General features: G+C 46.2%; 1 protein-coding gene across 5 annotated transcripts in view; it reads right to left on the bottom strand.

Moving 5' to 3' along the window:
- HYDIN (HYDIN axonemal central pair apparatus protein) overlaps window positions 1-25,288 on the bottom strand; it is a 335,558-nt gene that overhangs the window by 63,826 nt on the left and 246,444 nt on the right. For all 5 annotated transcript variants that reach the window (XR_011537986.1, XM_070612302.1, XM_070612303.1 and 2 more), the window contains 15 exons: window positions 24,163-24,346; window positions 21,755-21,896; window positions 19,789-19,951; window positions 17,190-17,810; window positions 14,939-15,157; window positions 12,876-13,078; window positions 12,474-12,656; window positions 11,500-11,619; window positions 8,641-8,800; window positions 8,364-8,536; window positions 7,546-7,744; window positions 4,364-4,463; window positions 2,793-2,892; window positions 913-1,072; window positions 151-389 (listed from right to left, as the gene is read on the bottom strand). Coding sequence is in view for 4 of the 5 variants with exons in the window: in XM_070612302.1 (XP_070468403.1) it covers window positions 151-389; window positions 913-1,072; window positions 2,793-2,892; window positions 4,364-4,463; window positions 7,546-7,744; window positions 8,364-8,536; window positions 8,641-8,800; window positions 11,500-11,619; window positions 12,474-12,656; window positions 12,876-13,078; window positions 14,939-15,157; window positions 17,190-17,810; window positions 19,789-19,951; window positions 21,755-21,896; window positions 24,163-24,346 (2,966 nt within the window). In the remaining variant the exon portion in view is untranslated. The remainder of the gene's footprint in view (window positions 1-150; window positions 390-912; window positions 1,073-2,792; window positions 2,893-4,363; window positions 4,464-7,545; window positions 7,745-8,363; window positions 8,537-8,640; window positions 8,801-11,499; window positions 11,620-12,473; window positions 12,657-12,875; window positions 13,079-14,938; window positions 15,158-17,189; window positions 17,811-19,788; window positions 19,952-21,754; window positions 21,897-24,162; window positions 24,347-25,288) is intronic.

Below are 25,288 nucleotides of genomic sequence, written 5' to 3'. Positions count from 1 at the left end.
TCTTGGATGAATCATTTCTAAACCTTAGTGGTCTCACCCACAAAAGGGGATTAGGCGAATTATATAAAATATATGAAAGCTCTTTGTAAAACATAAAGCACTTATTAACCAGGGAGTGAGTGGTCTGAGTTAAGTAAATAGTTGTCTTACACTTTCTTTTGAGGAGGAGGCCTCTGCCCTGTCAGCCTAGAAAGGACGAACTTGAAGTCAGTAAGACCTTGATTTTCTATGGTGAAAGTGGTGCTTTGACGACTGCCACAGATCAAAGCCCCAAAGTTGATGACGGAGGAGGGGCTGATGTTGTATTTGGAGAACAACGCATTCACAGAAAACTTAATTGGGATGCTGGCAATGATTTCACCTCCTTCCGCGATATTGGGCTCAGTAATCTAGAAAGGAAAGGAGGATTGGGAAGACGTCAGCCACTGGCATAGCTCCAGGATTCCTTCGACTGTCTACTTCATTCTCTATTTTTGTCACTGACATGAAACCAAGTTCTTTATTTCATTCTCTTTATGTTATTGCACGAGCAATAATATTAGCAAGCATTAACATAGAGCTTGATGTGTACCAGCCATGGATCAACAGGGACTAACTTTGCCCTCTGTTTTTACTTGCCCATTCTTCTTTTGCGCTCGATGACTGAACTCAGCTTTCTTGTCTCTGGTGCTCCCCAAAGACCAGGGGCCACATTTCCTCTCTGGTGCTCTCAATTTCTGATGACTTTGCACACCTCCCACTGACCTACCTGTGCCTGTTAGCTGAGGACCAAACCCTGGTGTAGCCTCTCTGGTTGCCACCGAGGCCAGTCCTCTTTTCCCCCTGGAGCATGGGTTAGACCACGTACTCTTCTTTTTGACACAAATACCACAATCCTGCCACTGAGTGAGTTTTCCCTTTGAATTCTCTTACATGACAGCGCAGAATTGGCTGGTGCTCGATCTTCACTTCCTTTTTTGCATGAAAGAACACCTGGACACTTGTGGGCTTGTCCATTGTGGTCAGTGAGCCCTTCGGCGGTTGGACTGAGATCATGGAATTTAGATTTGTCCCTAAAGAGTCCACGGAAAAGCTGAAAGCCAAGATAAAAAGTCAATTTAAGTCATTATCCAGGGAATCCAAGATACTAGAGAGGAGACTCTAGACTGTTAAGTGTCTGCCATGTCTCCAGCCCTGTTTAACCACTATGCCTAGCAGTGCCCACTGTGCTTTATACTCTGTGATCATCCCTCAATAGCCAGGACTGACTGGGCCAGTGAGCGATGCATGAGGCAGAGAGCCATTTCCAGCCCATAATCAAGAGGCGCCTTTGAAGGAGATCTCCGTCCAATGGGGACACTTGATGGTGGATAAGGACCAACTAAATTAATTCATCTCTCTCTCTCTCTGTTTCTCTTTCCCTGTCTCTCGATCTGTGTGTCTCTCTCACTCTGTTTGCCTCCCTTCTCTGTGACTGAATGTAGTACACACAGAGGGAACAGTGATGCAGAAGCCAGAGGATCTAAGGAAGGAGAGAAAGCAGGGGGACAGAGGCCATGCAACAGAGGCACCTGGAAAGCGAGGCCGTGGAGCAATGGGGATGTGGTGAGAAGCCACAGAGAGAGGCTGACTCGTGAGAATGGCAGAGGGACTGGAGCAGGAACAGGGACCTTAAGTTGAGGCAGGACACCTGGAGTTGCTGCGGGGACCCAACTTATCGCTATGCTCCAGGAGACCTGGCCACTCCACTGCTGCATGCCTGCTGCCCGTGCTTCCTCACTTCCCGGCACAGCCTTTCAGCGCACCCTGATCACCTATTTCCACTCAAGGGCGATTTTGTTCCATGCAGTCTGAAAGAGCAGAGCTAACGCCCCATCACAATGTAAAACAAAACTCACAAATGGGCAAGATTCCATTCAGTACTAATTCCAAAGTGACAGTGGTTTCCTTCTGGTTTGTTTAGCTTTTATTTATGTTTATTTATTTCAATTTATGGTTCTAAGTAATGATAGTACTGAAGTGGGACCTTTCTAATTTCAGCATTCTTTTAGCTGAAATGAAACTATCATGAATACACTGAATTTCTTCCAAATCTGCAAGGAGGAAGTCCCTTTAACAACTGTGAATTCTTCTGGGGGAAGGATGATCTTCCATAAAATAGACTAGCCATAGGTGCTGGCACTGCCGCCAAGAGTCGTGTGACCCTGCCTGAGTGACCTCCTCCCTGTCTCCACCCAGAGCCAACCTTTCCTCTTTGAGGAATCTCCCTTATTTAGTGTTTCATTTTTAATCTCAAGAGATGAGCACAGCTGGAGCTCTATTCCACCATGCTGCCATTTGGGTTCTATAATATGGTGGTTCTTACAATTAAAAAGGAAAATTGCAAAATCCTTTCTTCACATGAAATCTTATGTAGAATTAGCGCTAACTTCTGAAACTGACAGGAGTCAAAAGGAGGGCAGGACAGCTTGAGGCCAGTCCCCCATCTCCAATCTCTCCCTCCACCCCCAGGACCTCTCCTCACCCCAGTGTCTCCTCCTCCCAACCTCTCTCCCTGCATCTCTTCCCCCATCCCCAGACCCCTGGGGCTCCAGGTGCATTAAGGATCCCCATAAAGCCTCAGAGTTGAGAGCTGTATGAAAATCTCTGCTCTCTTCAGCAGCTGGAATTTCATTCACCTGAAGCCAAGAGAGGCTAAAAGCAGAGGTGGTTCTTATGATTTCCTCGAGAGATTTTGTTTTTATCTCCCAGACAGCACTCTTCTCCCTATGAGTGGATGTGAAGGACCACATGTCCAATGATTTTCAGCTTACCTGAACATGATCTCGTATTTCCCACGGTTCTTCAGTTGCAGCACCTGCTTCACCTCCTCCATGACCTTCACAACCCCAAAATCAAGGCCTCCTTCAGCTCCTGCAGAGGTCAGAGGCCGAGGTGGGGAGGGGTGAGTGGACATCGGAGCGAGAAGCAGGGGAACTTCTCTTGAAGTTCACATGGAAGATCCATAGTGACAATTTCAGAGAGTGTGTTTTCTGAAAACACTGTGGTTAGGAAAACCTCTTATAATTGAGTCTTAGCAAACAACAGACACTGCTCTTGCACCCAGTTTAACGGGGTGGCTTCCTCTGGCTTCCATCCTTGGACCACTGACCTTCCTTTCATGTTTCCCATTAGCTAACACTTCCCATATTTTTTAAAAAATTTTTGTATCAAATGTATAATATACAGAGTTGGGATATTACATATAAATTTATATTGTTTTACTTAGCATTACATCATAAGCATTTCCCCACATAATTAAAAACTCCTCATAAATGTGATCCTAATAATATACCACGATATGGCTGTTCTATAAGTTACAATATCATTCCTACAATAATAATATTCCATTATTGATAGGCATTTAGGTTATTTCCAATCTTCCATTATTATAAATAATGCAGCAATAAATATCTTTGTACATAAGACTAATGACATCTAGGCAAACATGTAGCTCCAACATTCCATGAATCTTGCTGGGAAGGAGACCTATGAGAGAAAGGAGGGACAGTGGAGACTGCACGCTAAAGGGAGGGATCTAACTTGGGTGTTAGGGCAGTGCGGGTGGCAGACTAATGCCCCTCCCCCCGAAAAAGCTGTCCACATGCTAATCCTTGGAGCCTGAGAATATGCTGGTTTACATGGCAAGGGGGGATTAAGGTATTAGGTGAAATTAAGATTGCTAATCATCTGACTTTAAAATAGGGAGATTATCCTGGATTCTCTGGGGGGGCCCAATGTAATCACAAGGGTCCTTAAAAGTAGAAGAGGGAGACAGAAGTGGGAGAACCAAGACGGATGGCAGTGTGAGAAGGACTTGATCCAACACTGCTGGCTGTGAAGACGGAGGAAGGGGACCATGAGCCAAAGAATATGGGTGGCTTCTAGAAACTGGAAAAGGCAAGGCAGTGGATGCCCCTCAGAGGTTCTAGAAAGGAATGCAGCCCTGCCAACACCTTGATTTTAGCTCAGTGAGATCCATTTTGAACTTCTGTAAAACAGTAAACTGTAAAATAATAAATTTGTATTGTTTTAAGCCACAAAGTTTGTGGCAATATGTTATGGCAGTGATAGAAAACTAAGACAGGCAGAAAGATAGGTACTCACTCTCAAATGACTGTTCAGAAAAGAACTCTGCAAATTTGATATTTATGACCACCCCTTGTCAACTCCAGTTGAAGTTAAGATTCGTAGTAATGTTGCTAACATCACTTTGGGGCTTGCATGACTATTTACTGAAATTCCACCCTCCTCCCCAACAACCACTAGTCTTCCTCTGCACAAGCAATATACTGTAGTAAAAGATGTGACTCTAAACACCCTTTCCTTGAAGTGGTCCACAGACCTTTGGGGAAGGTGATGTCCAAGGCAATGTCGTAGGACTCTGCAAAGACCACGATGTTTTCAATTTGAACAACACCAACAAGATTATCTGCGTCTGAAACCTGTTAGGGTAAGAGAAATTATCCAGTAAAAGCAAGAACCATGGTGTGTTTCGAGCCCAAACTATGTAACGTGCAGTGGGAATTGTGCAAAGGTGATATGGCACAGAAGATTCTGGAGTGTATTTAGCTTTTGTCTTCACTGAGCATTTGGTAGGATTAGTCTTCATAACACACTTTGGGGAATGCTGGTATAGACACTCCATATGAAAATGGGGAAAAGGGACTGCATTTTCCAGCTTGTCCACTTACTAGGTTTAAATTATTTGCACGATCGTTGCTACATTACTGAAGTTTGGGCTGTGAGTATACATTGCAAGCAAGTGTTCTTTGGAGTTTTTAAGTCAAATAAACTTGAAGAGCATTCTTTTGACAGTTGAAATGGAAAACTTGTCTATTCTTAATCATACTTACTCTACTAATCTTATAAATTTGAATTGTTCTGTTGTTTCTGATTCAAGCTGTGGAAAAAGTGCTAGATTTTTCATACAAAATAAGTGTTTGATGTTTCTTTTTGGTTTTCAAAAGCCTTATTTACATGAATATCATTACTATTAAAGTTGGAAATATATATATTTATATATTTTATATATATAACATATAAAGGCAAAGACCCCAGCCTCCCGTTGCTCACGGTCCCCTCTGTTGTCATCTCTGGTGGCAATCCCTCCCTTACTGTCCTAAGGAACATCTGAACTGCTGTCAGGTGTCAGCTGGACCCAACTGTTGACTCTTGAGGCCAATGAGGGGGCAATAAAGGGTCCCTTTGTCAAGGGGAAGAGCCACTGGGCAGTGGGCGTGGCTCTCCCGCCTCTGTCTGGAGACCACCTGCCTCTCTGCCGAGGCCTCAAGTTGGAAAAATGAGTCACCAACTCCCCAATATTTGTGCTTTGGGTGCCAAAGGGGAAATCTGCAGCTGCCACCAAACTCAAGTTTTAATTTCGAGTTTCCATCTTTTCTTTCATCAAACACTTCGTCAATGTTTCACAGGGCAAATCGGACCGACTTGAGTCTTACCTTCTTTCTTTTGCTGCTCACCCTCTGACAGAGACTACAACAAGAAAGGCTGATAGCAAGGCGGAAAAATAGGACATAGAACTTGGATTATCAGCTCCAGAACTTATATAGTACTTTTCTACTGATAGATACCAAGTACCCAGAACATCCTATTTCCTTTGCTTCCCCACTGGGAGTGGAGAGATTAAATTTTGTAAATGAGGAAAATAGGATGGACAATTTAAGAGGTACACAAATAAAATAAAATGAGTTCAACAGAGTGCTTTCCAAAGAACCAGAGAGCAAGGCATTTCCTAGGGTAGTTGGTGAAGGAATGTAATCTGGGGAAGAGAAGACTTAGACCACTTTGGGGGGCCAAAGGGGAGACCCACTGTGTCTTCTTTAACTGGAACAAACAGGGATGCCGTGTGAGTTGTTAAAATACAGAAACGTTCAAAGAGAAATATTCAAAGAGAAACTTGGATGACCTCTTGATGGTTGCAGAATTGATTCAGGCATCAAAAGTCAGTGACACTCATTCATTTTACAGATTCTATCGAGCGTCTTCTACGTCCAGGCCTGTGCCAGACACTGGGGATACGATGGTGTCGTGGTTTGAATGGTGGCCCCCAAAAAGGTATGTCCATGTCTCAACAGCTGGAACCTGTGAATGTGACTTTATTTGGAAAAATGGTCTTTGCAGATGTAATTAAGTTAAAGGTCTCGAGATGAGATCATCCTGGATTCTCTGGGTGGGCCCTAAATCCAATGACAAGTGTCCTTATAAGAGACAGATGAGGAAGAGACACAGGCAGAGAAGAAGGCCGTGTGAAGATGGAGGTAGAGAGTGGAGTGTGCGGTGACAGTCCGAGGAACACCTGGAGCCACCAGAAGCTGAAAGAGGCCAGGAAGGATTCTTCCCTAGAGTCTCAGAGGGAGTGTGGCCCTGCAGACACCTTGACCTCAGACTCCTGGCCTCCAGGACTGTAAGAGAGTGAATGTCTGCTGTTTAAACCCTCAGTTTGTGGTCATTTGTTACAGCAGCCCTCGGAAACCAAGACAGATGATGAACGAGTCAGGTGAGACCTTGTCCTGATGGATTCCACATTAGAAAGTAAGAAACAGGATGACATCTGAAAGGGGTAGCTGCTCTGAAGGACAGAAGACAGGGTGAGTGATTGCACATAACAGGGGATTCCCTTGGTGGGATGATTAGGGAACCCAGTTGAACAGTTCCGTTTGGTGGCCCTCACAGAGCCTAGGGACAACATTCTGGCAGGGGTGCTGCAAGGCTAGGGGCTTGAGGCAGGAAAAGGCAAGAGACCAGGTGATAGGAGCCATGAGTGAGAGTAAGATGTGGATACAGAGGCTGGCAGGGCCTCAAAAGCAGGGGAGGACCCTGGGCTCTCTTCTGACTGTGATGGGAAGCCAGCAAAATGCTTTAGGAAGGAGAATGACTGACAGTGTAAAGGTTCCTTTGGACACTGTGGGGAGTGGGAAGAGGGAAACCAGTTAGGAGGCCTCTGCAGAAGTCCAGGTGAGAGACACTGCAGGTAGCCTGGACCAGGGTGGTGGCAGCAGTGTAGACGGAGAAGTGGATGGGCAGGAGATACACTGGGAGATGGAACTGACAAGACTCATTGGAGAACTGGGTTGGAGGAGAGGCTGTCAGCAAAAGAGGGGAATCAAGGATGATTCCCAGTGCCTGTTGGGAGCAACTGGCCAGAGGGTGATGTTTACTGAGATCGGAATCTGAGGGGTGACTTGGTCTGGCGACGTGAAATCAGTAATCTAATGCTTACCTGGGGTTAGCAACCCCCTTCACTTGTTCATTTATTTGGTCATTCATCCCCACTGATTGAGTACTCTGTTCTTCACACTGGGAACTCCGTCATGAACAGGACTGCCTTTGTGGAACTTGCAGTGTGTGTACAGCAAGATGCTGTGGGTTGGGGGTTGTCAAATGGGGATCAGATGGGAGCATGTAACAGAGAGACCTGGCTTAGTGTGTGTGTGTTGGTAGTGTGTGTCAGGGAACCCAATGTGTGCACATTTTGATGACCAAGTCTGAAGATGTGTGAAGCCTCACCTCCAACCGAATTGCCTTCTTGATGTTGACGGGTTTGGAGGGTTGGAAGTACACTTTCAGGCTATACTCAGCCTTGGCAGGGATGGTCCCCTGCATCAGGGACACGGTGAAGTCATCGCCCAGGTGCTCCAGGCTGGTGATCCGCCAGGCAACGGGCAGGGGGGTGACGTTGCGGAGGTGAACTACCCTGAATTCTCTTCTGCAGAGACCAAAAGAAATTTTGTCAGTTTTAAATGATTTTGATTTATTATGACAGGTCAGAAAAAGCACTTCTGATGATTTCAATTATTGCTTAGTTCACTAATCAGTATTTGTCAGAAATGCGGCCTGGTAACGATGATCAAGGAATGCAGGATACATATCATAACAATATGCTTTCCCAGTAGCCCCAGAAATAAACGTTCTTTATTTAGAATAATACAGTTCCAGTGAATGAATATGTAAGTTCCAGTTTTGGTCTAGTGTTCTCTGTTTGTAATCTAATTTCTAGAGCAAAGTTTCCTAACCTTTCAGGGTAATGGACTGCTTTGAGAATCTGGAAAAAGCTAGTCCTCCTCCTGAGAAAAATGCAAATATTCACACACTGTGGCAGTTGATCCTAGGGGGCTCCTCAACCCTGCTGAAGTCCAGACATTGAACCCAGGTTAATGACCGTGAACTCAAGAGTTACTAACCATTCTGGTTTGCATAGGACTAGAAGCTTCCCAGGACGCAGGACTTTCAGTGCTAAAACCAGGGAAATCAGGATGGGTTGGTCACCCCAGAACTAAACATTCTTTAAATTCCCTTCCAGTCCTGGTATCATCCAGAAATCTGACCTGTGCAACAAGAGCCGGTCAAAATGCAATTGCCTGGGGTCCAGCTCGAGTTCTGGGCGGACCCCCTGGCAGCTTAATCTGAAGATGGCTGGCTCTGGGTTATCCTTGATGCAGCAGACGATGCTGTCTTCAAAGACACCAACTGCAGTAGGGTAGGCCCATACGCTCAGCATCTAATGGAAGAGTCAAAACAAAGTACATTTACACCAAGGATGTCAAGGCCTCAAATTTCCCCAGAAAGCCTTGCCCTGGTGGACTTGTTTCCATGGGACTGTACCTGCTCCTCATTGGGTTTCAGAGTCATGCTGGTGGGCTCCAGGAAGTAGGTGCTTGCTTTGATGTCATTCTGAAAACAGAAGAACACCTCCACGACCATTGGGGAGTTGTTCAGGATTGTCAGTGTCTCCATGTTGCCTGGGAACAAGGATGACTTGTACCTAGAAATGAACAAAAATTAGGGTTACGGATGTGAGGATTGACTGAGAGTTCACGTGGAAGAGGAGATTGTGAGGTGCAAGGCAATTCCAAAGGAGAGGATGGTTACACTGAGGCAGTGGCATGGTGGCTAAGAATACAAGCTTTGTAGTTGTGAAGACTTGAAGTTGTGACCTGACCTCCCCAAGCCTTGGTCTCCTCATCTCTAAAAAGCGATGATAATAATACTTTTTAGGATTTCTATGAGTATTAAATGAGATAGTGTACCTACCGCTCTTAGGACAGCTGCTGATGTCAAATCCCTAATAAATGGTAGTTACTATTATCGCAAACAATTCTAACTGAGAAATACGCAGCTATATTCTTTCCAGTACTTAAATTCCCAGGAGAGATGATCATTTGCGTAACTTGTTATATCACATACGTGTTAGAGATGACGTCCGTCACCACCTTCTCCTATACCCGTACAGGATGTTACTGTTCCAACATGGATTCACTTGGCATTGCTCACTGTTACAAGGTTGTTTTTGTTCCTTAGTACCTTGGGGACAGATCCACAGAGTTGAGTACCACGGGCATTGGAAGCTGCTCAGTTAATGGTATCAAACCGAAAAGGAACCACAGAAGGCACAAGGAATGCCAATGAAGACGCTCATCATCAGAGGTCATAGGACAGATCAGGGAAGCAGGGCCCCATGGTACCCACTGGTGCTCAGAAACAGTCTGAAAAGCTCTTTGAACAGGCTACGATGGAGGAAGGCAGGAGAACGTATGGCAGAGACCAAATCAGAGTCAGAGAGACAGCGCAATCTCTGTGTAACCGCCAAAGGGTGGTGGCCTTCATGTCTAACCGGTAATCACCACCATCCAGGACTACGCTAAGTTACATGTGCATTATCCAGTTCTGTCTTCACGAATCTGTGGGTGAGTGCTATTATTTTCCCATTTTGCAGATGAGGAGGTTGAGGCTCAGCAAAGTTTAAAAGAATAAACGAATAATACCTGGTTGCCCTGGGCCGCTGCAATCCCTCTCCTCCGGGACCATTGCTGCCTGGCCCCAAATCCTGGTTAATTCCAGTGGTGCCCCAAACACATGCCTCTCTGAATGGTCATGAGTTACCTGACTCCAACTCCCAGGCTGCTATATACATCATGTCCATCAACCTGACCCCCACTCCTTCTCTCTCCTAAGCCGTCACCTCCACTGGGTTTTGAAGATCCTCCCCATCTTCAAACCCTCTTCATCTTCTCTTTCCAGTCCAGCATGTCAGGAAATAAACTAGAGGTATTAAGGGAATCTACAGGTAATCACAGAAATAAACATTCTCTACTTATCACAATAAATGCTAGATTGAATGAAGACATGGTTAGACTTTGGTTCCAGTTTTGGTCTCATTTCCCTGACCTATACAATAAGAAATTTGTATATAACTGAAAAAAACTCATATCACTAAAAATTTATGATCATCAGCCTCACCTGGGCCCCCAAGTCTGCCTGATAATATGAATCTATTTCTCTAATATCCTCCCTCTCCCAGTTTCCACAAAAATTGTTTCATACTTTCTCCATTTTCTCAACATTTTTATCTTCTTCCACTTCCCTCACTGTTAGAGAAGACCTCACATCATTCGTTATGGAGAACATAGACAGTGGCATAGGAACTTTCTCACCATTCCAACCAAATCTGTAACCCTACCTGCCCCTGACGCCATCTCACCTTCCTTCCTCTTAGTATGAGATGATGGTTCCTCTTCCTGGCAAAGGCCAGCATCTCCATATCCCACTGTGTTGTCTCACGGAACTTCACCACTGATGGTCCTTAACTTTCTCCTGAAACTCCAACCTTCTCCTCCCTACTTTCCCTTGGCATCCAAACATCATGAGAACACCAGTGTGTGAGCAGCCTTCACTGGACTCCATGTTTCCCTCCCATCCTTGACTCTCTCTGTTTCCCTTCACAGCCAAGCTTTCCAAAGACATATCTTCACACCCTATCTCCATTCTCTCACCTTCCACTGACACTTCGACTCACTTTACTTGGACTTCATTCTAAAATTCCCAAGAGGGCTCTTGCTAAGGCCCCCATGACCTCTGTGTTGTTGAACCCTGTGGATGTCGATGTCCTCATCTTTCTGCCCCCTTTGTAGCATTCAACATAGCTGACCACACTCTCTTCTCATGGCTCTGTGACACTACTCTTTCCTGGTTTCCACCAATAGCTCTGGCTCCCTTTCTCATCTCCTTTGCTGGCTTTTCCTCTTGTGAATGGAGTTCTTTGGGGCTCCATCCATGGTCCTTCTCTCCTTACTGTGTATTCTCTCCTTAGATGATCTTATCCATACCTATGACTTTTGTTGTCTCGAAGACAGACTCTCCTCTGAGAATCAGAACCATATTCTCTGCTTGATGTGGCTACTAGCTATATCTCCTAAGCATCTCAAACTCAACTTATCCCAAAGTGATCTCTTGGTGCTACCCTTCCCCCACCAAAACCTGGTCCTCTTACAGCCTTTCCCATCTGGGAAAATGGGCCCCCCATTCATCTGGGTGCTTATCAGAAACTTGAGGCAAAAGAACCCAGTTCTCCCGCTTTATGGCTCAGGGTTAATGGCTACATTTACATAGGAACTCTGCTTGTACTATTATTCATGAGTCCAACCCAGGAGGCTGAAATCTGCTTTCAAATAATGGAACACTTACTTATCTCTTGATTTTCCACAAAGCAGTGGCCCGAAGTAAAACCTGTCCATGCTCATAATATATTTCTTCAAGATGACCTCATTTGTCTTCATGTCCTTCTTCCGCTGAGGGAATACCACTCTGAACATAGGGGAGGGAGGGAAGAGGAGAGGCTGTCTGAATGGAAGTTCAATGCCGCCATTGATGTTTACATGAACCCAACGCTCCCTGTTCAGCAAAAGGTACAGGTATCTGGAGACAGAATGACTCTTAATTTGAGGGCCTTTGTTGAGCCTTTCTTCCCTCTCCTTCCTTCTCCCCAAGCCTGAGTGAAGATAGTATGATTTGAACTCGAGAAAAAAGATTCCCAGTGGTGTCTTTTATAATGAGGGGCTGATGACAGAGCTGAGTTGGATTTCCTGTTCCAGTGTACCCAGTTAGAAAACTTCCTGAGAAGCTCCATGGAAAACTAATTCTGGTGGATATTAACTAGGTTTTGAATTCTTTGTCCAACGTGGCCCCTTACTGAGTGTTACAAAAAAAGTTCCTGTTGGTGGATAAGCTATAAAAGGCCCCTTCCCCAAGGGGGGTTCCAGGTGCCTTTCTGTGGTATATAAGGGGCACAGTGGTGTTTGGCAGCTTGTAAAAAAGCCCACCCATGGAGATTCACACATATATTGATACTATGGGATAAAAAGTCCTACAGTAAATATAAAATCTGTTTAAATATACTTAATAGTTAAATAAGCAAACTAACTGGCCAGAGGAAGACTTTTCCCCCTCTTCACATCTGTTAACATTCTCCTTATCTTAGTCTCATGGTACCATGTCATTCCTGGTTTAGTCAATGTCCAAGACATTGAAGCCAATACAATAAGAGTTCTGGGATGCTGTCCCAGTCCACATTAGTATCAAGATCCACTTTGTTCAACATACCATGGGAGAAAACTAAAACGTATCCATCAACCTTTTCTTTTAAAGTAAAATATACTTACTTTGGGTCTTGGCAAATGTATGGGTAAGTACAGACACCTTGGCAATAGAGCTGGTACTGGTGGCAAGTTCCAAGGATCTCAAAGTTAAACATTTGGTCAAAGTTCCCAAGATCATTAGAAGAGAAGTGCACTCTCAAGGTCACCTCACCATTGGCTGGCACAATCCACCGAAAATGGTTTAGCCTGCAAATTACCACACAAGCATTTAAAGCTAGAATGCTCCCTTTGGGCCAAGAGAAGACAGGATTGCTGCCTGGGAGAAGTCCCGTCTGTCTGGGGTTAGGCATGGTGATCCATAAGGCCCCACAGGCAGGACAGCCCTGTCCCCATCTGATGCTGTGACAGCCACACCCTCAATTTGGGGCTTTGGCCTTCCCCTCCTTGGGTTGCTTGGAGGCCCACCTGATGAATTTCTCCTGGGAGTGCTGCTCAGAGAAGTCGTTTTGGTCTGCGTCTGACAGGGGGGCAGTGGTTCCAGAAGTTCCCTCAGAAAGGCCCTTCCTGTTGTAGGCCATGCGACGTTTGTCCTTCTGTGTCTCCCGGGCCTGATCTGTTTTTTCTTTCACTTTCTGTCTGCTCCCCTGAAGTGAGGTGATCTGCTCCTCCTGGGTCATAATTAAAAATAAGCACGAGGTCTTAAATACTCATCTTACATCTTACATCTTATGTGAATAGAAGACATAGATGCCTACGACCTGTCTGCACTCTGGGGTGACGGTGCAGGTTCAGGATGCTGGCGGCTGCCTGGAGCAGAGTAGGACCCAGCCTCATGTGTTGGTGAGAAGTCTAGTGTTTTCCTTGGCCCTCTATTCCCTGAGAAGGAGGCCGAAATCCTGAGAAAGCTCAAAGCTGGCAGGGAGTGTGTTCCTATATTGCATTTTGTTGTTGTGTTTCTTTAGTATCTTTTCATCTAGACTCCTCACTCTCTCCCAATCACGTTCACTTTTTGGAGAGACCAGATCTGTGTTCTTACACAATATTCTATAGTCTGAAAGTTTCTGACTATTCTCACAGTGTCATTTAATTTATTTCTTTATTCCTTGTATTTCCTGAAAACTGAAAATTAGGCTTAAAAGCTTCATTAGATTTGTAGGGGTGCTGTGTACATTACACTCTGTCACAACAGGGGACAAATAATGTCAGATCGGTCCACGATTATAGATGCAAATTGTGTTCATGTGGCTAGGATGGTGCCCGCCAGATGTGGCCACGATAAAGCGGACTTCTCCCTTTGCAGCTGGCCAGTCACCCGTGGGATGATGGTCTGGCTTGGAGCGAGTGTCTGGTTCCCCAACAAACTTTTGCTTTTTGTATCCATTGGTGCTGCTTAATTAATTATTTCCCTGGGGATAAAAGAATAGTGCTTTTCTAATTCTACCATTCTTTCTAACATTTTGGCTGCCATTCTTCTAGAATGAAGAGCTTTCCTGCGTCAATTGGGGATGAACTAGTTTTTCCTAGAAATGATAAGTTAAAGAATGGTTAACTCTTTCCTTTTAAAGGCCAATTTTCAGAACATGAGTTGGGGCAATAGTCACCTCTGATGGAGGCAATCTTTTCTTCTTTATCTTTTTTATTTGGACTCTGCTTGAGTAAGGCCTGCCCATCAATGCTGCTGACCTCAGATGATGATTTCCTATTTATAAACTGAAGTTTGGGTAGTCTCTGTCACCTAGTGGTGCTGTAGCAAGGCTTATTTGCTGCTTATTTTACTTATTCTTTACTGATATGCATGGTTTGTAGGAGGCTGTGTGGGAAGATTCAACAGGGCCACTATATTTCTCTGGGAATAAAGAGTTCCTCCATAGTTTTTAATATACCTACCTTCTGCATATTATTGGTCAAATCTACTTTCCTTTGCAATTTATTCTATTAATTGTATATATATTTTCGTCTACTTTTACATGATTTCATTTTGATTACTTATATTTTTAATCCAGCTGGAATTAATTTTACTGTATTGTGTCAGGCGAGGCATTAAAAAGTAACTTTACCCAAAATATCCAATCTTCCCATCATAATTTCTTTAACAATCTGTCCTTTCTCTAGTGGTTTATGTTCCCTTAATTTGTGACTGTTGATTCTTACATTCTTATGCACTGTGCGAATTACCTTAGCTTCACAATATATTTGAATATCTTTTTAAAAGAGCTAGGTTTGCTTATTTTTTCTTGCAGATGAGTTTCTACTAAAGCAATGTGACAAGTTCCCTAAACCATCCATGGGGACTGGAAAGGTTGGGAGATGAGACTCAGTCATTTTCAGTCTCCTCTTGGGAAGTGGGAAAAGTCAGACCCAGGGAAAAGCCATGTGGAGAGGCCCACTCAGGGTCTCCAGGAAGGATCACTGATGAGTTGAGGGCACCCAACACCATACTCAATTTTTGGCCATGCGGTGGTTGACCCACTCTCCCCACCCATCTGAAGTCCTGCCAAGGTCAGGAGGACAACCTGCTCGCTCTCTACCTTCACAGCGCCCATGGCGGTGGAAAGCTCTTCTGCTTCCAATTCTCTTTTCTCCTCCAGGAGGGAGAGCTCCTCAGATGGTGTAAGTACAAACAAAAAATGCTTCAGGACTTCTGTCGTGGCCAAAGGTTGTCGCTTCATAGGGTAGGAGATGATTGAGAATAAGGTGGGAGGCGGGATGGGTGGTCCAGAGGTACCCAGGCCCAAGATGTCTAGGATCTAAAGGAAAAGCCCTTGGTCAGTTTCCTGCGCAGAGGGTGGGCTTCCCCTAACTGCCTCACTGAGTGATCACAGGGTGCTTCAGGCCCTTCCACCCTTCCCTCAGCATTCTTGGGAGACGCCACTGCAATGGGCATGTGTCAGGGAAGGGGCGTCATGGGCCTGACACAGCTCTGCAGGTCTTTCCAGACCCCACGCCCCAGACCAGGCTGGGGTTCTTGCTGTGGGCTGTGTGCTCCCTGTACCTCTCTTATCATAGTCCTGTCACTTATTGTGACTGTTTAATTGTCTGTCTCTGCAACTGGACTGTACAGTCCATTAGGAAAGGAACCAGGTTGATAGCATACGGCCTAGTCCATAGTAGGCACTCAAAAAAAATCTCTGTTTCACTTAAAGAGACCAGCTCTTAAGGTTCTGATGTCTATTTGTAGAGTTGTTCCATCTACTTTCAGATCCCATGTTAATTTTTCTTTATCTTTAAATGCTCTTCCTTTCCAAAGGTGAAAGAAAGTTAGGATTGGAGCAGGTCAAATACAGCAGAGGAAAAACAGCAAAGGTTCTGGGAATGGGGTAAAGGATATGAACGAAGAGAGAAGGCAAAAAGAAACTTGAGAGGGAGACAATTTATTCCTATAGCATTCTCCCATTCTGTTCTTTTACACAATGAATGCACTTTCTCCAGAGTAGATGGCTTGAAAACTTAGTAGCAACATCCTTCTCAGCATGTAAAACCCTGAGAATAAGGATGCTATCTCTAGATTAATTGCTGTCATTGCAACAGTAACCGCCATAGCCCATCTGAGTGCCCATTCGTGGACCAAAGGGGCTACCAGGCCGAGCGAGTAACCACCTCCATGTAATCCTGGGGGTCTAACCCTGTGGGTCAGGCAGCTGGACATTGCCTGCCTACTGTGCAGCTGGAGTTAACTCCCAGGATTTATGATGTCTGTGAGGAAAGGAGGAGTAATTTGTACCAACTATTAAATTAACAGAGCCAGAAGTTTCTTTAAGCAACAGTCTAACCTATGGCTTGGAATGTGGAAAGTATAAACCAAGGCAAGAAGACAATCTTGGCTATAGTACAAGGGTATAAAACAAGATGAGAAGATGTTCTTTTTCAAAAAACATATTTCTGAAAACAAAAAGCAAAAAACACGACAGTGATTCCTTATGTAAGGCAGACCTGAGGCAGAACCATGAAAGGAGTGGAGCTGGTGTTGCGTGTCCTCCACTTGTTTTCTGCCCCTTGGCCTGCCCTGGACAACTCTGGCAATTCTCACTGTCAGGCCATGTGCCATCAAAATCCACCCTCGTGAGGAATTACCCTAACCCTCTCAACCCTCACCTGCCCTGTATCCCTCCGAGGCTCTACTTCTCATGGTTGCATCGAGTTTCTGATAAACTAAACCAGAGGTCAGGCAAGTGTGGCCCCCTGGTCAAAACTGCCCTGCTACTTGTTTTTGTAAATAAATTTATATGGAAACAGAGCCACGCCCAGCCATTTACATATTGTCGGCATATGACCTGCAGCCTAAAATATTTGCTCTCTCGTGTTTTACAGAAAAAGTTTGCCCCTAGATAAAAGGCTATAACAACCATCCCCTCCAAACCATTGCCAAAAGTGGCTTTTGGATATGCAACACTTGTGTTTCTAGAAACAAAAAAGCTGTCTAATAGTATAATTTCTGTCAGTGTGAGAAGCTTCTGGGAAGAAGATTTCAGAGTAGATGAGCCCTGTGCTCTACCCCGGAGGACCTGCCTCGCCAGCCTGTGGCAACAGTACTGGCAATAACAAAAACCAACGGTACGGGTTGCTTTTTGTGAGGTTAGATGAAATCATTTAGATCTGTGGAACCTTCTATGGATTTTCACCAACTGGAAAAAGGTCCTTTTAGCCACTATTGTCTTATACCCAAGGGGGCATCAGAGATTAACGGAATTAAGGAGATAAAGAAGGAAACATTTTTGTGACGATTAGCACAGTAGCGGCCACCTGATTCGTTACATCTCCACCCAGGAGAAGAGTCTGTACCTGATCCCCCTTGGGAAGCTTGTCACTCTCCAGAGCCTGCTTCCAGTTTGAGCCTTCGAGGTCGGGCGTCTGGATGTTTATGAATGGCACCCCCAGGTCCTTCTTCCCTTCGTGGTCCTCCTCCCCCTCCCCCTCTCCTCCATCGCTCTCCTCCAGTGCCCGGAGCTTCTCCAGACGCTCCCTCTCCGCCTTCTCCCGCTCCAGGCGCTCCTTCTCCGCGCGCTCCTTCTCCGCGCGCTCCCTCTCCCGGTCCTTGCGGCCTCTGCGACCACCCGATGGCAACTGGCGCTGGTCGTCTGGCTCGTGGGGCATGTCCTCGGCCCCGGCTTGAGGCAGCAGAGCTCCCTGATTCCGGTCCCAGTACGCGAGGATGTTCTGGATGTCCTTCAAAGTCAACTCATAGACCTTAAACTTCTGGGCCAAATGCTTGTCAGTGTCCTTCGGGAGATCCGCTTCGCTGTCCTCTTGTTCGTGGGCCAGAGGAAAGCCCAGCGGGATTTCCGCCAGTTGGTTCTTTCTCTTCCTGCTTAGTTCTTCCTTCTCGGTCATGGCCTGCTCTCTAACAGACACTTTCCTTTCTATTGCCTCCATCTTGACATCTAGTTTGGAAAAAGTAGGAATCTAGAAGGCAAAAACATAAAATATGCTTAAAACAGTTCTTTAAGGGAGAGCAGATCACATAAGGAAGAGCAAGAGGACATTTTGTTTCACGAGATTCCAGGCACATCTTATATACACTAGATTGGCGCCTAAGAATCACTTTGGGAGCATTTATCAAAATAGCAGTTTTGCAGTCCTTCCTCATTGGAGAGCTGGCTGGCGCCTGCCATTGTGTGTTTTGAAAAACGTGCATAGTGACTTTGACGTGCACTCCTGATTGAGAGCTGCTGTGATAAGGATCAGCAGGAAGAGATCACCAAAAATGATCCTCTGCACCTGCTTCCGGGTGCCTCTGGAGAGGCCACAGAGTGGAGTGGTCCAATCCCGTCCATCCTGGCTGCACGGCTTGCCAGCTCTGTGACCCTGGGCCACTATCTCACATCTCTGCCCCATGTGTATGATGGGGTAGTAATATTAATAACTGCCCCAGAGGAGTAGTGAAGAGTAAATGTATGAATATATGTAAGAAGCTTACAACAGTGTCTGCCACAGAAAAAGGGTCTATTACTGTCAAGTTATTAAAATGACACAGATTACGTATATAGAGGGTATTGTCGGGAACAAAGAGGAGTTTGGTGTCTGGCTGTGCTTCAGACTTTTAAAAAAATATGTGTTTATTTAATGAATCTGGCACAGAGAAACTAACTTTATTCTTTTTCTTACTGCCCTTTTAGCTTGCTTTGTGGGCTCTGATTTTCTCTTCCCCTGGAGGCGATGCTCCCTAGCTTTTTGTGTTATTTTTTGACGACGCAAAGTCCAGTTCAGTCCAATGATCCCTGTCTGCAGCACAGCCCAGTGCCCCCTCTCCCAGTGACAGCACTTCTCCTCACTAAGGTCAGGCTTGGTCACTTGAGTGACCGGGTTGGCTCTTCCCCTCATGGCACTGCCCAAGCCCTCCTCCACTTCTCCATCTCTGACATGGCCTGAAGAGAGCTGGCCTGACAGTGCTGGCAAAACTGTCTTCTGGAGGGAGTGGGTCACCTTATATGTGCAGGGAGGGGCTTGGCTGCTACTGTATCATTCCCCGTCTACAGAGTCCCTGCCAAGACACCGAGAGTTCTGTCTGGACAGCCTATCCCGTGGAGAAGTGGATTTGTAGGGAAGAAAGGCCCTGTGAGGGAGGACTTGTTCTGTGTACTCAGGCTCTGCTCCTTCCTGAGCGCTATCTGAGTGGGACCCCTGGACACTGATTCCTCTGCCCTTATGTCTACCCATATGTGGTCATTGTCTCACGCTCACCTACTGGGACCAGTGTGCACCTTGTCTGGAGTCTGGCTCTAGCTTCACCCTGACACCCCAGTGCTGAAACAGCTGCTGTGCACCCCAGTAGCGACACCTCTTGGCCACAATTGCCACCTGGGCATTGCGCTGGCCACCTGCCCTTCCCATGTCACAGTGGGCTGAGACGTGACTGCTAAGCTTGACAGGCTGATAAACGGTTGGTTCCTGTCTGCAAGGACAAATTTACGCCAGAGCATCTTCCTTGATTGTTGTTAAGGATGAGCTCTTGGTTGAAGGCAGGGGCTTCATGACTTTGTGTCTTATGGAGACAAATCTTTAATACTAGCCTATTTAGCACTCTCCAGGGGACTGTAGGGGAAAGTGAAAAGAGCAAGGACTGTGGTCAGACATAACTGGAGGAGGTCCTGGAACTGCAACCTCATCTCTCTTGACCTCAGACAGAGTTTGTGTCTCTGGACCTCGCAGGCTGGGTGGGATGCCCAAATGACAGGACTACGTAAAGTACACACAGAGCGCTTTGCACACAATCAGTGTTCAACAAATGCTGGTCCCTTTCCTCATGGCTTCTGCACCACCACAAAATCCAAACAGTATCAGGTCACTTTTCTGGAGGGGAAACGTGCTGATTGAGCGGCTGGTTATGACAGCTGAGCCCTCTGCTTCCGCCGCTGGGTCAGGAGCAGGGGAGGGGTGCTACCTGCCGGTTTGCTGCTTGGGATTTCTTCAGGGGCGGTTCCTCCTTTACTGCTCCTGGCTTTGGCTTTTTGATCTTCCTTTTTAGCTCATCTTCTTCCTTTTGCCGCTCAAGCTCCTGCTGTAGCTTCTTTTCGTGCATCTCCTTTGCCAGTCTCTCCAGCTCCCTTCATCAAACCAGGCAGAGAAAACAGAGTTCAGAGGCCCTCCTGCCCGAGCCCCTCCTCGGCCTGGAATCGCCTGGTCAGGGGACAAGGCGCAGAGCTTTCTTGGGCATGAAAAGAAAGAACAAAAGAAAGCTGGGTAAACAGGAAGGAAAGAGGGAGGGAGGCAAGAAGGGAGAAAGGATGGCTCACGTCTATCTTCGAACGGTCATTCAGCAAAACTAATGAACTGAAACTCGACGAAGAGGAAGTCTCAACTAATCTGTATTTCTATTCCAATCTCCTTTCATAGGAGCAAGGCAAGGCCTGAGAATAAGCCTGATGTTAGCACTTTATAAAAGCAACTTTCAGAGACTGTTCTGATATTAGCACAGGTGAGGCCCAGCTTCCTACCCGGTCACGTTTGCTGTTCAGACAGCAAGAACCGGTGTTTTTAACAGCAGCCCCTATCATGGCTAGCTTGGAGCCGTGGAGCCGAATCTGAACTCCACATTCCTCTGCTCTTCTCTCTCTCTCTCTCTTCCTGCTCTGGATTCAGCTGCCTCAGCCCTGCAGCTAATGGCAAAGAGGGCACCAAGGGCGGGCACCAAATACAAACAGGCGTGGAGGGGAGAGCATTTCTGAAAATACAAAACCCATCTATTTTCATCTCCGGGCGTCCCTAGTTGTTCCCGGTTGCTGTGGCTCTCTGCCCACGGAAGCTGACTCATCATTACTTCATTACTTCGTGTGTGTGTGACACAAAGAAGTCACTGCTGAGCTTTGAGGATCAGATCTGCATTTTTTAAGTCCACCATGAGCTAAATGCCTGAGAGCAATGGCCTGGATGAGAAGGAAAAGATTCCTTCGGAATCCCAAAGCTAGACTTTTCATACCTCTGAGGACTGGGCAGTCTTACACTGGACCAGCAGGGGAAGAGATGAGGCTATACTGCAGGGGCCGAGGGGACACAAAAGCTCTTTTGGGGTCAGTGGAAAGAGTCTGGAGGTGGAGGGAGAGGAGAGAAGGGGGTTAGATTGTAGGCAAGTGTCTTAGCTCTGCCCCCTCAGATGTTTGGAATCCTAGGGAGGGGTAGGCAATAGAACCCGCCTCCACTGGCATGTTTGAAGATCTGAGGGCAGAAAGGACATATGTCCCACCGCCTACCTGTATCTGAGATGGCCTGAGATATGGGCCCCGAGTCCCCTGGGCCCTGGGTGGTGTGGAGGGGATCCAGTTGTTCCCATGTGATCCTCAGTGAGAGGCACAGAAGGTGGCTGAGAACGCTAGCTTAGGAGCCTGTGTAGGGTCTCTGGTGAGCTGCTCAGCCTGAGGATCAAGCGGGAGAGGCAGCCAGGCCTCAGGGGATGGGCAGCACCACCAAAGGCCAAGATGGTGGCCAGGGAAGGAGGAGAAATGACTGAGTTCTGGGGAGCAAGCACCATGCCCATGTTAAGAGAGTGGCCCCTCAGTCACCAGCAGTGGACACCTGAGCACAGAGGTTGATGAGCCACTCCTAGGGGGTGGTTGTCAGGGAGAGCCAGTGGGAGCCCCAGGACTTCACAGAGGCCAGAAGCCCCTTCATCCATTACATTCCATAACCTTCCCCGTAGACCCAAACTCCCCCAGACAGAAGGAAGGAGAAGAGAATGGGAGAAACCCTGAAAAGCTGCAGCAACCAGGACCCAAGATGAGCAAGATATGTTTTCCTGCTCTCAGCAGGTCATCCTCCCAGGTCTCCCATGGCCACTGCTGTCCCCGTGGAGGATGACCCCAGTCGTGCTCTCAGGGGAACCACGTCTGCTCTGGCCAGCCCTTGATTCTGACCTCTTCTTCCTCTCCAGGAGGGCCTGCTGAACTTCTCGGTTAAACGTGATTTTCTCCTCCTCTGTCAAGGCATCATATTCTTCCTCATCCATATTTTGGAGACGCTCCTTCTCTTTCTCGAGTGCTTCCCTGAGTTTGTGCTCTGTTGGGGGAAAAGAGACAGGAAGGTGAAGAAAAGTCACTCACCAGCTTTGGCTGTGGGGTCCCTCAGTGGCTTTGCTCTCAGACTAAACAGGCTGCAGACCGTCTGAGACAGTGAGAGGTGATGGTACAGCAGCTGGCACCCGTAATCTCTGGTGGAATTTCCTGCACTTGTTCCAAAATTGGTCTCCATCTGTGGCAGGCTGAAGAGTAGGCCCCAAAGACATTCATGTCCCAATCCTCAGAACCTGTCAATATGTCACCTTACCTGGCACAAAGGATTTTGCAGAGGTGATTAAGTTAAGGACCTTGAGTAGGGGAGATTATCCTGGAGTATCTGAGTGGGCCTAATCTAATCACAAAGGTCCTTATAAGAGGGAGTCAGGAGGGTCAGAGTCAGAGAAGTGATGTGACAACGAAGCAGAGGGAGAGAAGGAGATGTGACAATGGAAGCAGAAGTCAGAGGGCTGTGAGGAAGGCGCCATGAGCCAAGGAATGCAGGCAGCCTCTAGATGCTGGAAAAGGCAAGGAAAAGGACTCTCCCTCATTGCCTCCAAAGGAATGCAGCCTTGCTGACACCTTGATTCTAGGCCTTCTGACCTCCAGAACTGGAAGAGAATAAATCCGTGTTGTTTTAAGTCCACAAGATGTGGTAATTTGTTACAGCAGTCATAAGAAACTAATATACCACCCGCTGACTTTATCCATTATGAGCACATGCCACCAAGGTGCTCAGGGTGACAGAACCACTTGCAGACCAACTGGAACTGTCTTCCACACCCTACAGATTCCAGGTCTAGAAGTGTGGTTCATACTCAGCATGAAGACACTTGGCTTCTTCACACTTCACTGCACAACATTCTCACCTTTCATTCTTATAGGTTTGAGCTTTGAGCATCTGAATCCTTTCTCTGACACTTACTAAGGGATAATGACAGGTTGTTGTGGGGATCGAATAAGCAATTATGTAAAGCACCAGGCCTAGCGCCTGGCACGTTCATAAATGTTCAATAAAAAGTAGATTTTAACATAATAATATTGTTACTGTAGGCTGCCTCAGGACTTTTTCAAATGCAGATGATTTAGGGGAGAGGAGCTCATAACACAACTGTGAGACACTTCAATCCAAAGATAACTGAGAAAGTGAAAAGTGATATTTTCTTTCCAGTTGGTCATGATGAGGAAATGAGCTTTCTGGAAAACCAGGAAGCTGGAGGTCAAAATACTGCTGGGGGATGCCTGGTCATTCTGCCTGATTTTTCTCTTGATGAGAATATAAGGAAACAGTCGAATTCTTTTTAAGAACTAAGACAGCCTGGTGTTTGTAAATACTTCCTTAAATGGAAGAGCATTATGATTTGTGTAGATTGTTCTAGAAGAGAGAGGTAAGGCCAAGTGAGGAAGGGCAGGAATGTAGCCAAAGCTGAGGCCAGAGCAGGACTCTCCCTCCCAGGCACAGTGTCACCTGCTCCCTTGGGGGCCAAGATTTGCTAAGTCTGCTTCTGACTAAATCGGGAACTTAAGCTAACAGTACTGTGTGTGTGTATCTATTTTTCAATCACTGAACATTTTTTCCAGGCCACTGGTGTAATGACAGAAAAAGCAAAGGTTTTACAGTTATGCAGACCTTACTAATCTGTTTGATCTTACACAAGACTTTATATCTCTGAGCCTCATTTTCCTCATCTGTACAACGGGGACAATAACCTTCACAGGGTCATCGTGAGGATTAAGTGACCCAAAGCGTCATTTAACGATATTTAAAGTGTACAAAATGTCTGCCGTGCTGCCTGGTACACAGTAGGTTAAAAAGTAGAAGTGGTTTTGTAAAGTTTATCAGCACCTCTAGTTTTACAGGAAATGTACAGTTGGCTTAAACAAAACCATTAGGCTAACTGGTCACCTGAGTCAGGATGGAACCCGAGGCGTGTTCCCCTCAGGTTGGTGGTAATTATAGAGAAGATGAAGGGTGTGGTACCGGGGAGAGAGGAATGTGTCTGTTGCCAGAAGAGCTGCATTCATCTTTCATTCTACAACCTCAACAGGTCACTTGTGTCTCAGTTCCCTTAGATGCAAAGTAGAAACAAGAGCTCCCAGCCACGTCCAGGGCAGAGGTGGGGCGCCAACGAGGCGGCAGACCCGAAAGCTTCATGTAACCCTAGTAGATTGTCACGGCAGGGAAGCATTTTCAAAAGTCTAAAGCTCAGTTTAAAGGAAAGATCTGTAAGCGCTTGGGAAGGAGAGCCCAGGAGGGTATGGGACTTTGCCTTCTTGCTCCTTTTTGGCTTTCTCCTGGGCCTTCATGGCTGTGTAATCCTGGGCCATGTTGAGAACGTAGATGTGCTCCCGGTTGCCAATGGCCTTCAGCAGGCAGAGGAGAGTGGTAGCGCAGTTCCGAGCAAAGAGAGTCTCGAGGCTGTCAAACACCACTCCTCGGTAGCAGTCGCTCAGCTGAAACCAGAGAGAGCAGAGACGGTTACCATGGCCACAGAGCCTCCGTTCTCTATGGAGAAAGCTGCTTGCTGTTGTGTTGGTGCTGTTACTGGTGTTGCAATTGTTTCTGCACACCTACTGGGCCCCGATGAAATTCCATTAAACTGCTCTTCCCCTTGCTAAATGCAAGGTGTTTTTACAAAATAAAAGAATAAAAATAGTTTATCAGTCATAAAAGATCTTTATCACATGTATTTGTATAATAAAGGGTTTATTCTGCCTCTATAGAAATAAAGAAAACAAATAAAATATTAAAGTGAGGGTCTAGGAAGAGCCATGAGGTGCAAGGAAAGAAGATGCAAAGGAAAGATGTCACCATCCATGGAATAACAGGCAGCAGCGGAGCGGCAGCAGATGGGCTGTTTGTATCTTCCTAAGTGGTATTACTGCCTTGGAGGGTGATGATTTTAATAATACTAACCACTGAAGAACAGCCTCTGCTCTGCTGCAGTGTTACTCCAAGCACAGTGCCTAGATCGGCCACCACTGGCTGGAAACTGATTACCACCAGTTTTCGATGAGATGACAATCTTGTGTCAGAACATAAATCAGCTATCTCACTAAATAGTTCAGCTGCCATCTTTTGCTTTGTAGCAAGACTTTGTCGATGAAGGAAGCAGTGCCAAGCTCCATGTCTCAGCGAAGACACCCCTCTGAGTGGCTCAGCTCTACTGACTTACTATGGACTTTACTAATGTTCTCAGCCTTTAACCTGATGCATGAAACACCTGCACACTTATTAGAGTCCCTCACTCAAATCGGTTGAGAGTGATAGCACCTTTAATGCAGCAGTATTAGCATAAATCATTTCCAGTGAGGACAGTCCTCCTCTTCTGGGAACCTCAATTCTAATTTTGTTACATTTAACTGTGCAATTAATATTGTAGCTCAGTTTGCAAA

The sequence above is a fragment of the Equus przewalskii genome, chromosome 3 (genome assembly GCF_037783145.1).
Source record: "Equus przewalskii isolate Varuska chromosome 3, EquPr2, whole genome shotgun sequence".
Classification (NCBI taxonomy): Eukaryota; Metazoa; Chordata; class Mammalia; order Perissodactyla; family Equidae; genus Equus; species Equus przewalskii.
Note: the sequence above shows the minus strand (reverse complement) of the source record. Positions and strands in the feature narration are given on the sequence as shown.